This window comes from Rosa chinensis, chromosome 4 (genome assembly GCF_002994745.2).
Source record: "Rosa chinensis cultivar Old Blush chromosome 4, RchiOBHm-V2, whole genome shotgun sequence".
Taxonomy (NCBI): domain Eukaryota; kingdom Viridiplantae; phylum Streptophyta; class Magnoliopsida; order Rosales; family Rosaceae; genus Rosa; species Rosa chinensis.
Window position 1 is genome coordinate 46,456,423 of NC_037091.1, and position 12,987 is coordinate 46,469,409.

Genomic DNA, 12,987 nt, shown 5'->3' on the forward strand with positions numbered 1-12,987 from the left:
AAAATTTAGGGAATTTAAGTTCTGGGTTAGTTTGGTTTTGTTTACAGAAGCATAGCATTGAGCTTGGATCATTTATCTGGGTGCATTAGGAGTTTGATTTCCGAGATTTGATCGTTATCTAGGTCCAAGCTCATTGATTTCCTTCTGTGACTAACACTGGTTTGAGTTTCAGATCTAGCCATCAAGTCCCTGAATTTCAGGCTCTGGCAAGTTTCAGAATCAACCCTGTGAATTTGGGTGTTTTATAAATTTGTTGTAGATGGGAGGCGTCAGGCATTAACTTGGTGTTAGTAAATAAATAATAGTTTTAGTTAACAGAGTTAAGTTGGTGTTAGTAATAAGGACAGGTGTCGTAATAATATTTTTGACAGAATTAGGACACAGAAATTGTCCTAAGAGTTACGGGCCGATTTACCAAAATTGGGTACAAACAAAAGTGATCTAAGAGTTTAATTTGCATCTGTCCGTTGTTCTCTTCACATTTTTGTGCGCCCATGCATACCTAAGCTAGGGTTTGATGCCTATTATGGAATAGAGGTCAGAGAGTAAGTAACCTGCATGTGTTCACTGCTCATCGCATAATCAGAGCACCCAGTAAAGGGTTCCTACGGCAACCCAATCCTAAAACCGAGAACCGATGAGGATGACTGATAACAGCCTCCACCCACAAAGTTGTTGGAAGAAGAAAGACTACAAGAAAAGAAAAGCATTGGCGGCATGCGACCACTTTTTCAACAGCCGAAATAATGTTTGCTGATACAAATTTCTAGGAAAACAACATTCTTGAGATGAAAAAGTTCAGATCATCCATTGATGGTTGGCATTCCAACATCACCCGTAACTTCAGCACCAACATCATCAGTTACTGAAGAAGTTTAGAGGATTGATAAACAAGGAGTTCCAAAAGTAACATAAAACCAGCACAGAGCCAACTGCTCTCCACCAAGAGAAAATGAGCAAAATTCATGGGCTGCAAAGAAGTTAGCTGGGAACGTTCACCTCCCTCGGAGTACACTGATCAAAAGACTGACCATTCTTCACAAGTGACCGGGTAGGCTTCATTCCGCTTTATATATTAGAATCTTCTCCCAAAATCATTCCATCTTCCAAACCAGCACCTGGAAAAGAGACCCCCTGGCTTGAGAGCTATCGGATAAATGCTGCATGTGCACTATATGGCATGAGGGCCAATTCGCCAATTCACTTCTGACTAAAGTATCGGACCGGTAAAGCAGCAGGATCAAGTTCCCAGCAGCCTCTAAGGCTGCCACCTTTCTCTTCTGTTAGCCGGAAAGAAGGAATGCTATGAGAAAACCTGAGAAGCTCAACCTTGGGGATGGTCATAGTTTCAGCTGATCCTCCTTTAACTTCAACTTTAAAAACTGAGTTGAAGCCATCCACACGCCTTAAAATCAGTACCTTTCTTTGCAAACCATTGTCCTCGCACACTTCGACTATATCATAGTCACAGGTTGCCAAGCCAGAAGTCGAGATATCAGGAGTCCAGTTCTTATATAATGCCCAAACCTCCCCACTCTTGGGCAAGATATCAAATTCAGTTCTACTAACAGGAACTGCTTTGACTAGATGTGAAAAGGACATGGTAGAATCATAATCTTGGACTTGATTCCTTTTAACCTCAAATTTCCCACAAGAAATAGGCATCTCTTCATCACGCCACTCCATCGAATTTTCTGGTAGTGAGCTGCATTCAAGCCATGCAACCAAAATCTTCAATTTAGATTTCCTAGAATCAATCCTTTTGATCTGTCCATAGTATTTGGGCAAGCCATCTTCATCACTGTACAATGCCCAGATCTGACCAATCTCAAATTTTTGCAGGGATTTATCAGCATCGAAGTTGTAAAATTCAGGGTCTGGAACTTCAATTGACACTTCTTCATGAGCATCATGATCTTGATTAGGTTTATTATGTTCAGGCCCCAAATTTATGATCTTCGGATCGCCCTGGTGTGTAGCTACATTCCCCATCATAGGTTTCCTTATATCTGACCATCTAGAAAATAACTCACTGGTACTACTTTTCTTGTCTCTTGCTTCAATTTCCTCAGCACTAAAGAGCATAGAGGCGGGATCAAGCTCAACAGATCCTGATGGCACTCCTACTCCTTCATCACCAGTCAATTTAAAGGATGGAAGCCTGTGAGAGAACCTCAATAATTCACCTGGTGGAACTTGAAACGTGCCTTTTCCTTCTTCCACCATTTGACAAAAAACACTCACAAAGCCATTCACCTTCTCCAAGAGTGCAACACGTATTCCAACACCCTCAGCATACTCTGACAAAATTTCAACATACTCATATTCAAACTCACGCTTACAATTGGAGTCCAGATCAGAGCACCAGTTCACATTCCAGTCCTTAAAAATGGCCCAAGTCTCTCCCTTTCTTGGATATATCTTGTAAGTATTTTTAATCTTCTCCCAAGATATCAAATGAGAGAATATCCCAATATCTTCTGTGGTGTCAGACTGGCCTTGTGTGAATTTACCACAAGAAATTGGCAAGTTTGCATTTGCCCATTTTTTCCCATTATCATCATCAGGGTCCGCCTCCAGCCAGGTTATATGCACCTTGAACTCGGGAGCGTTAAGTTTCTTAATCCTAGCGTAAAATCTTGGCATCCCATTTTGATTATCATAAACAGCCCAGAGCTGCCCAACTTTAAAACATTCTTCCGTCCGGATCTTGTCAAAGTCATTGAAGTCATTTTGGGGAACAGAATACAGTGGCTCTGCAATTTTCTCATGGGAGCTTGTATCTGATGCAGAATTCTCATGAACTTTCTCTTTACTTTCTGAACTTTTCTCACCGTTCACCATCTTTTTGGCCTGAACCTTCGATGACTCTTCAAGACAAGCACTATCTTTCTGTTGCACCTTTTTCTCATCTCCTTTGGTGTTAGCCTCAGATTGGCCATTCATTTTAGATTCCTCCTCTTTAGAAGCATCTTCATTCTGTTCTTCAGTGGCACATGAGGATCCACTCCTCTTCCCCCTTTTTGATATAGGAATGTCATCATCATCACTTAGATTTTCCTTATAAGATACCTGCTGCTTACTCCGTGCAGATCTCCTAGGTTGCTCCCCGTAATATCCCTGATGAACACCATCCGTATCAACGACCACATCTTCTTCAGAGTCGGCGCTGCTTTCAGAGTCACTGCTTTCACTGGCTTCTACCACACGCTTTCTGTCTCCCTTTCTGTCTCTCTTCCGGTTCACCTTTTCTGAACCAATACCAGAAGAACCACCTACCTTCGGACCACTCTTTTGAAAAGATTCAGATTTGGGTTTTTCAGCAGTAAAGTTCCCCTGAGATTTCATTTCAACTTTGCTGAAACCACATTTTTGCTGGGGGTATGCCTGCTGATTGATGGTAGTTGGTGGTGCTTGCACATTTGTCTCATATGCAATGAAGGGCTTCTTGCAGCTTTGACAAGTAAGAGATTTGTGCAGGGCAGTTGCTCTATAATACTGGTACTTAACCTCACAAAATGGGCACATAGTCCAAAAAGTGGGCTGCTGTTGCTGCTGGTTCTGAGGATTCATGCCTGACAGATTGCTTCTGAAGTTGTGAATATTTGAATTCCAACTCGCCTTCATTGGGGGTCGATACTGCACATTTGTTTTACTAACAGAAGCCCTGCGTTTCATGTCATGCATGTTACGTTTGTCACGGTCCAAAAGTATTCTTTGTGCTTCTCCTATCAGCTTAAAAGCAGCTTCTGCACCGGAAAATTTGTTTTTGTCAGGGTGAAGTTGGAGAGCAAACTTTCTGTACTGCTTCTTAATTGTCAGTTCATCTGCTTTCTGATCAATCTGAAGAATGCCATACCAGTCCATCTCATTCCCAAACAATTTCTGTTCAGCAGAGCAATGCACTTCACACACCATAAGCATCTGAGATATGTTCTCCAGATCAGGATAGAGTTGTTGTGCCTTCACACCAATCTTACGAGCCCCTGCAAAATCCTTGCTTTCCATCTTCTTCTCAGCAATCCCCTTGGCCCTAATGGCCTCTTCTTTGTTGCAATCCATCAGTAATCTGGAGAACCTGAGCTGACTCAAATTCCTCTACTAGTGCATAAAATGAAAGTAAACATTGAAACCCCAAAAGTATGCTTCCAGATAAGCATTAGCCAAACTTAGAACCAAAACCAGTAAGAACCGACAAGAAAGGCTCAACTGTCAACGTTTTTCATACTCCCAAGTAACCCTGGCTGAGTATTGATTCCACAGAGGCCTATTATCTACAAAGACAAGAAAGAAATCAGGTTTCACGACGTGTCAAGCTCCACATCGCACATATTTAATTGGTATTACAATAAAAGAATGACACTGTCAACTGCATTTTGCAATTTAATAGAACAATTATACGCTTACTTATGTAGTGAAAACTTAGTCAGAGGAAGGGAAGAATTAGAATCATAAAATAATAATCTCACTAATGACCGACTAACCGTTACTACATATCAGAAAACAAATCAACTATTTCCAGAAACTTATGAACCCAGCAACACAATCCACATATATTGATAAAAAGAATCAGAAACCGTCCAAAGTAAAATTAGAACAATAAATACAAGTTAAATCTCCAGAATACAATCAATTGATTATCTAAAATATACACGTATACATCAAAACAAAGAAACCATCTATAATACAACAGTATCTTTGGAACCAATTTTAAGTCCTCAATTTTTGGAGATTTTGACCTATTTCTCATATTTTGAATTTTGTTTTAGAGGACAGAAAACTCATTAGATCTAACATACATACTGTGGACAAGACGACCAAAACCCCACATCGTAAGTAAAAACTTAACAAAACTAAAAGAAAAAAGAAAAGAAAAAACAGCTAAATCCTGCCTGCCTATCCCACAATGTGGAAGACAGACTTACACACCTAAAAGCTGCGAAAGTTTTGTATCTTAAAGCATGCACACTTCATACAAAGTGATGCTTTTCAAAAACCCTGTCAACCCGACAGAACCAAAAACTGATCTCACCTACAACAAAAACAACAATTCTACTCGCCATATGCCAACTCAATGAAAACCTCATCAACTATACCACATTGACCTTCCTCAAAACTACCAAAATAACCTAGACTCTACTAAAACTGGTGATCTTAACCCCGAAAAACACTGCAAGACTGCAAAGTGAGACGCGGCCGGAACATTAAAGCCTATAGCTGGACCAATGAATCGGTTTGAAAATAAAGTCAACTACTTTCTCCATTCAGTTCCAGACAGTATGAACTGGGCATGGCCATCATTGTCAGTTTGTGAACCAAACACAATACAACCAAAGCCCTTAACATTCAACCATATCCAAGCAAACCCTAACTTCCCCAACACAAGAAAAATACAAAAGAAACTGAAAAAACCAATGTAATTCATGAAAATAATACAGATCAATAAAGCAGACCCATAACACCATAAGAAAAAATATAATAAACCCTAAATTCATCTGGGGTTGTTCGAATTAAAGATGAAAACTTTGAAAAATTTGGGGGCAAAAATACAAAAAAACACAAACTTGGGGAAGCACAAAATCGATATGGGTTCAGAAAAGGGAGCGCTTACAGCAATTGGGCAATTGCGAGTAGTTGGGGCAGTCGCTTCTACGAACTTGGGGCAATTGCGACTACGAACTGGGGCAATTGCAAATTTGGTGTTTTTAGGGCAGAAAAGAAATGCAAATAGGAAATTCCTCCCTCAGTTTGGGTTTATTGTAAACTGTGTTGTAATTTCTTGCAACTTTTGGGGCTTTTGTTTGTTACTTTTGCCCAGCAAATTTTGTTAATTCCCACGGTGAGACCCTTCTTAAACGAATGTTGTGGATCGTAGCACGGTCAAACCACAATGACCAAAATTCTTATTATGAATTATTACCCAATTCTGTCACGAAGACGTGATACACGTAGTGGATTGGTTCATATGACATGTACTTATTTTTTATTGGTTTCATTAATATATTTAAGTCATATTATTGGTTCATTTTTGTTTAAATGTGTTGTACGACATAAGAACACGGTCAAACTACAACGATCAAAATTCTTGTTATGAATTATTAACGAAATTTGTTACATTAGGAAAAATTATTCTAAGGTCTCGGACCTTTGTACATGTGGTAATCCGGGTTAACGTTACTAGTCCATATGACATGTTCCTATTCCTAATAGATTTCCTTAATAAATTCGAGTCGTATAATTGACTCGAACCACAACATGACAATGCCCGTGTGTTAGTCCAGGACTATAGAATAACCACTCGCCACGTCAATACTTAGGTCAGAAGTTGGTGATTATCACTAAGATCTCATTTGGTGCATTGAATGGAGTTATTAAGATATAAAGTAAATAAATTTATTTACAAAGATGCAAATGCAGAATTTCTAATACTGATTTAATAACATAATGTGAAAATCCATTTTAATATTCTGTTTACGCATCAATAGAAAAATCATATTCATCCGTTTTATGTATTCAAATTTGCTATCAACAATTTCACTAGAAATATTTTGGTAAAAAGGCTTTTTAATTATTGCTCCATCTCCTTATTATGAGGGGCTCGGCTCTTTCTCCAGCTAAATTGATTCCTTTAAGGCTAGGGAATCTTTCTCCTTGCGCAGCGCTGCCACCTGCGGTTCCAGAATGTAGATGAGCTTGTTTGTTAGTCTACACAACATGAGCAGACAATGAACTTCTTTTTCAATTTGGGGTGGCTTTCTCAACAAGTCTTGGCGGCGGATGGCAGGTTTTGTGACATGGGTTGGATTTGTGTTTTGGGGGAAGCCGTTGTCGGTTGGTGGTGGTGGGAACTTTCTAGGTTCCTATGGTGCTTAGATATATGGATCGGAGTGTGTTGTGATGGTGTGGCCAGCTTGGCCGAGGTTTTGCCGTAAAACTTTTTAGCTCATTACACCAAAAGTTTTACTAAAAGTTTTTTGAATAGATAAAACTCTACTAAAATCTGGCATATGACCTAACAATTACATCATAAGATCAGTCCAGCTTAAAGTTCCCCCATCATAATGGCACCCATCTTGTGGTACAACTTGTATAACAGGTAATAGACAATCCATACAATAGCCCAAATTCACTCAGAGCTAGATTACTTACTTTCCTGTTATGCTCCACCACGTAATCCAACTATTTAGCTGACACTTTATCACAAATTATGAATTCTTTGTCCAACAGCTACCATGTTTTTCTCATATCATATCAAAAGTCATCTCCTCAGATGGAATCAGTGGTGGAGCCATATTGGTACCTAGTGGGTCCCGTAACCCAGTAATAGTCATACAAATATAACTTAGTTTGTTAATATTACCTATTGCCAATTTGGAATAGTGGTCCAACAACCCTTCTTCTATATTGTAGGTCCCTAGTTCAAATGGGATTGCAAGCTTGTAGCTATACTAATTTTTTTATGAAATCTCACACTTATTAATATATTTTTGGCTCCGCTATTGGATGAAATCTTTAGTGTGGTTAAGTATGTGCGAAAAACGCCGAACTAATACATTCGTGGGATAGCTAAATTCTCACTGTCAAAAGCCAAATTTTATGATCCAGATTTGTAAACAAAAAATATTTCGATACCCCAAGGATCACATTAAGAGAGAAAAAATATTGGAATATTAAACGTGTCTATTATGTATTTTGTAAATACCCTAAATGACTGATCAGACATTTCTTTCCTTGTAATACTTAAATACCCATAATCATCTGGATGAAATCTTCAATGCGATTAAGTATGTGGGAAAAACGCTCAACCAATACATTCGTGGGATAGTTAAATTCTCACTGTCGAAAGCCAAAAATTCATATCCAAATTTGTAAACAAAAAATATTTCGATACACCAAGGATCACATTCAAAGAGGAAAAATGTTGGAATATTAAACGTGTCCATTATGTGTTTTGTAAATACTCTAAATGACTGATCAGACATTTATTTCCCTATCATAATTATGCACCCATAATCATTTGGATGAAATCTTCAGTGCAGTTAAGTATGCTGCTCAACCAATACATTTGTGGGATAGCTAAATTCTCACTGTCGAAAGCTAAAATTTCTGATCCAAATTTGTAAACAGAAAAGATTTCGATACCCCAAGGATCACATTAAGAGGAAAAATTCTGGAATATTAAACGTATCCATCATATATTTTGTAAATACTCTAAATAACTAATCAGACATTCTTTTCCCTGTCATTATTATGCACCTATAATCATTGTAGAAGTTCTCACCACACAACTCTTGATAAATAGAATAACTCTCCACGAAGTCTACACCCACATTTTTCATATTAGTAACCGAACTGAGATAGGCTGGTACTACTTCTCCAACCTCAGTCTATTATCTGCATCCGTTTCAGTATTACATCAACCTCCATTGTGTCTATCTTGAAAGTTAAAGGCCTAATAACACTGCCTCTGTCACCTGGAATGAAATTTAGGGCAGTGCAACTACAACCAATTTTGGTACAAAGGGCATGAATGGCTCAGTTAGACTTCTGTTGGTTCCGAAAAATGTTGATCCTTGAGTAATAGACATTGCGGAGGGTGCGTGATCTGTTAGACTTGCACAAAAATTCAACAGTGTCTAAAACACGGCTATAAACTTGTTTTGTAGAGTCTCGGGGTTTATGCATTCTACCAGTGTCTTTCACAACGAAATATCGAGTATCGCGATCGAACAATTTGTTTGATGTTGATTGATTAATGAATTTAAGGGAATCATCTCTTATGTAAAGATTTTGGCATCTCAATTTCATTGTGCTACTCAGATAATGATTTCAATATTTTGACTTTCTACTCTGATTTAGTTGGACTCACAGGTGATGAACTATCTCAATTTATGCCAAAAGCAAGAGAAAAATTGAAAGATGTAGAGGATTAGCTTAGAAAGGGAATGCTCAAGAAACATTGTTAGAAAAATCACTGTCTCAATTGCCAATGGACTTTCAATTCAACTCAATTCATACAATTTGGTAATGCTTTTACAATGCAATGCAAATCTTGGCTACTCCAAACATCATCTAAGACAACATATTTGGAAATATTTTACTCCAGAGATATTATATTCGCTATGTTGTAAAGAAGTTGAGAAAGTGATGCTCTCATATGTAGTAACTAGTAAGTAGATGGTGAATTATAAACCGATGAGCAAGGTATTTTAATGTTTTTCTTAGACAGATCAAACTATCATTATCAAATGTATACCCATGTTTGTTCCATGCTTTTTTGATTTGGGGTCAAATGTTCATGCCATGCTCAATCGCGATAAAACCCATGCTCAATCCGTCCTATTCTCTCATGTGAAACTTATTTTCCTTGGCTCACGATGATGAAAATTGAATAACTAAGTTTAAAGATTTCTTCAACATACACCAGTGTATCTTTTATTGAACCTAAGAGCTCAAATATAGTATTTTGTAGTCCGAACCTAAAACCATCTCACATGGTGTTTAATCTCCTTGTCACACAAGTAATGTTATAGAGATAAAAAAAAAACAAAAAAAAATTGAGAAGACCATAAGATTTATGAGATTCAGGCAAATGATATGCTAAAAGCAAGCATATAATTTAACCCTAAAAATGTCATCATTAGTATATAGTAAATAGGGATCATTCTATTCCGAAAATTGAGGGTACACCTGTCATTATAAAACAATTAATGAATTAAAATAAAAACAACGTATAATATTTACAAAAATATAAACAAGTAACGAAATTAAGGGGGGTTTAGACTTAGGTTTTCGAAAATTAAAATAAACAAAACAAAAGAAATATAAAAACACATATACAAGAATGAAACGTAAGAAACAAAGATCAAAACCAATTCCATAATCAAATTCGATTAGAACCCTATAATTGATCATCTAAGTCATGAGAAAGAAGTTGATCATGTAAAACATTTGAAGCAAATGATTTTCCATATTTTACTTTACTTTACTAATTAACCTAAGTGAAAGCACCTAGATCAATACTATCAAACATGCAATCAAAGTCTAGAAAGCTAGCTAATCAAGACATGTTCAACGCAAAACACATAGAGAAAGGTTATCAACTTAAGTAAACAACCTAGTATGAATAAGTTCATCTATTTGCAATCCTTTTCAATTGAATTCGATTTTTGTCCAAAACCTTTATTACTTTTGATTTAAGTTCACAAAACTATTAGGTGAATCATTAACTTAAATCTAGCACCAATTATACATAAACCCTAAAAGTTTCGAACCAATTAGAATAAACATATAAAAGATATCAATCAAGTAAATTCAATTAAACAATCTCACAAAAGCAACTTAGAATCACAAGTATAGGAATCAAAAACTTTATTTAATCATAGAAATTGGGCTTAAATTTTGCCCTAAACGTTATATGTTAACTAGAACAAAATCATACGAATTCAAACAAGGAAAACCAAAAGAGGTTACAAGCAAAAATGTTGAATTACACCGTGGGTGAAGTGGTTAAATGATGGTGATGAAGAACTTGAACGTTGAACTCTTGAATCTTGGAAGCAAGCTTCAAAACTCACGGCTTCAAGGTGGATTATGGAGGGATGCTCACGGCTTCTTCTTCCTTCTTCCTCCCTTGCTTGAAATCACAGAAGATGAACTAGAATGGAAAAAGAGCTTTGACGTTTTTGTGTGGAATTTTCTGAATGAAAGGAAGTGTAGAAAACGTCAAAGAAGGGGGAGTATATATAGGGGACGTGAACTTGGTCTCCAAGCTTCATGAATGTTCTATTATTTTCCAAGGAATTATCTGAAAATGCCACATAACTCCAACCAATCACAAATTGCCATGTAAGCCCTATTGTGTTGTCCAACCAATCAAAAGTCTTCAAAATTAAGTCCATATCCCTTAAAATATATTATTGCCGAAATATATAGGATTTATTTCTGATTTTCTTCACCAATTTCGGCGATAATATCCTTAGAGAAAGTAGGGAACTAATCTAGACTTGTTTTGAACCTTTTCTTGTTGCACACACTTCTTCTTTCCTTAAAACTCTCCCTAGAAAATCTCCAACGCAATCTTTTGATTTTCTTCTTGATTTCACGTTGCCTCCTTCTATTCCTCTTGGTATTTCACAGCAAACACATAACTCCTCCCAAAAATATCTCTTTTGTGTGTCACAAACCCGAATTCCAATGGGCTTTTATCCATTTTGCCAAATCCACAACAGTCTAGAAGGATCTTGGGCCTCCTTGCGTCATCTTCAAGCCTTTATGCCTCCTAACGTCATTTTCCTTCATTATTTCGATCATGCTTCTTGGTTGACTTAGGAGTCTTACTTTGTCAAAGTTTCCTCTTCTGAACAGGATTTCCTGGTTGAAATAGGAAAACTTCATTTCGTAATTTCAGCTCATTTATGCAGCCCTTTGTGTCATGTCTTAACTCCCTTCAACGTTGACTAGCTCCTCTTTCCACTTTTGAGCTCATTTCAGCTCATTTATTCCAAGGACCTGAAAATAGAAACTATTACTAAAAATAGAAACTTTCTAAAAATAAGAAATGGAAACTTTCCTAAACTAGAATGGAAACTTTCTAAAAATAGGAAATAGAAACTTTCCTAAACTAAAATGATTTATTTAAGGAAACAACTAAGTAAATATGAGGAAATAACAGTTAAAACGTCACATTGAAATGCTCCTATAAGCAAATTGCATACCTACGACCTTGGAAAGTATACATCTAAACTATGAAAGTAATATACAAGTATAAGATTATACAACTCAAGTTTATACACAACTTGAACTCTTATGTCCAATGGGCTTATACACCATTTGAGAACCTAAAAGATCACTCTATCCCAAGAGTTATATACACCCTTGGACACAACCTGACTTTGAAAGCCGTGTAGACGTTAGTGTTGTCCTTTCATTCTACTAAGTTCCACACAAGTTTTCTTCAATTCATACTCATTAATAGAAGTTTCTAAATCATTTTTGATGCACATTCATGAATCAACCACCATCTCCCTCTTCACTAAAAATAAAATATATAGGAAGACTAAAAGTCAATACATGAACTTGACCATGCAGTTATTTTCAATGGATACACTTGACTAGAATATCATTTTTACATGCATAAGTTGTGTCACCATGAATGAACCAAACCATTAATATTATGCATTATCACATGCAATTAAGTAAATCTACTAGGGCGAGATAGGCACCAATATTCTTAACACTTTTAAAACAAGTGATCTCTAACTAAACCCTCTCTCTCTCTCTCTCTCTCTCTCTCTAAATGGAGGGTTTATTGCTCTACCATGTGCAATATTTGTAGAAGAGTGTTTGCAGTATACTAACCAAACTATTCTACATCATCTTGGAGTAATGTTTCAACAAGATCAGCCCACTCTACTTGAACATCATCTATCTGATCTTGTTGATTGTAATTTTGGTTATTGAACTGCAACAGCAATCAATATAAAGCAATAAATTTCCTTTTATTCTTTGTTTCCACAAGTAATACCAGCAAGCATGTACAATAGTCTTGTTATTTTTACCAAAGCCAATATAGAAACAATTTTTAATTGCAATAGTAATTATGCTAGCTAGTCTGATCATTTAAGAGCTAACCTTGCTTCTTGTTAATATGGTTGGATCTTCAATGATTGCTTTCATGAATCTCATTATGTAATATCCACATTCCACTTTTCCAGCTTAAGTAGGACACTACAAAGTTCAGTTAAGTAAATTGTAATAAGTAAGCATATCACTATAGATATATAGAAAGATAGAATTAATACCAAAAAGAAGGCAGATTTTTTTTTCCCTCTTTCCTAATAATGAGTTAAAAATAGACATGCAGAGAGATGATGATCAGCCAGGCATACTCCTAATCACAAACAAGTAAGATAAATATGAATTCAGAAAGAAGATTATCTTGTAAGGTGTGTATACTTGTATAAACACTTTCCAGACATCATTAAT

The 12,987-nt window shown here is 36.6% G+C and overlaps 1 protein-coding gene across 2 annotated transcripts; it reads right to left on the bottom strand.

Moving 5' to 3' along the window:
* Positions 1-691: 691 nt before the first annotated feature.
* On the bottom strand, positions 692-5,758 carry LOC112196366. Of its 2 annotated transcripts, none has more exons than XM_024336687.2 (2): positions 5,612-5,758; positions 692-4,274 (listed from the first exon to the last, which is right to left on the bottom strand). In XM_024336687.2, the coding sequence occupies exon 2, from the start codon at positions 4,060-4,062 to the stop codon at positions 1,201-1,203; it is 2,862 nt and encodes a 953-aa protein (XP_024192455.1). In that variant the 5' UTR covers positions 4,063-4,274; positions 5,612-5,758; the 3' UTR covers positions 692-1,200. The 2 variants fall into 2 exon arrangements, with proteins under 2 accessions (XP_024192455.1, XP_024192456.1); XM_024336688.2 differs by having other exon boundaries at positions 692-4,267; positions 5,612-5,730.
* Between the last annotated feature and the right edge of the window lie 7,229 nt (positions 5,759-12,987).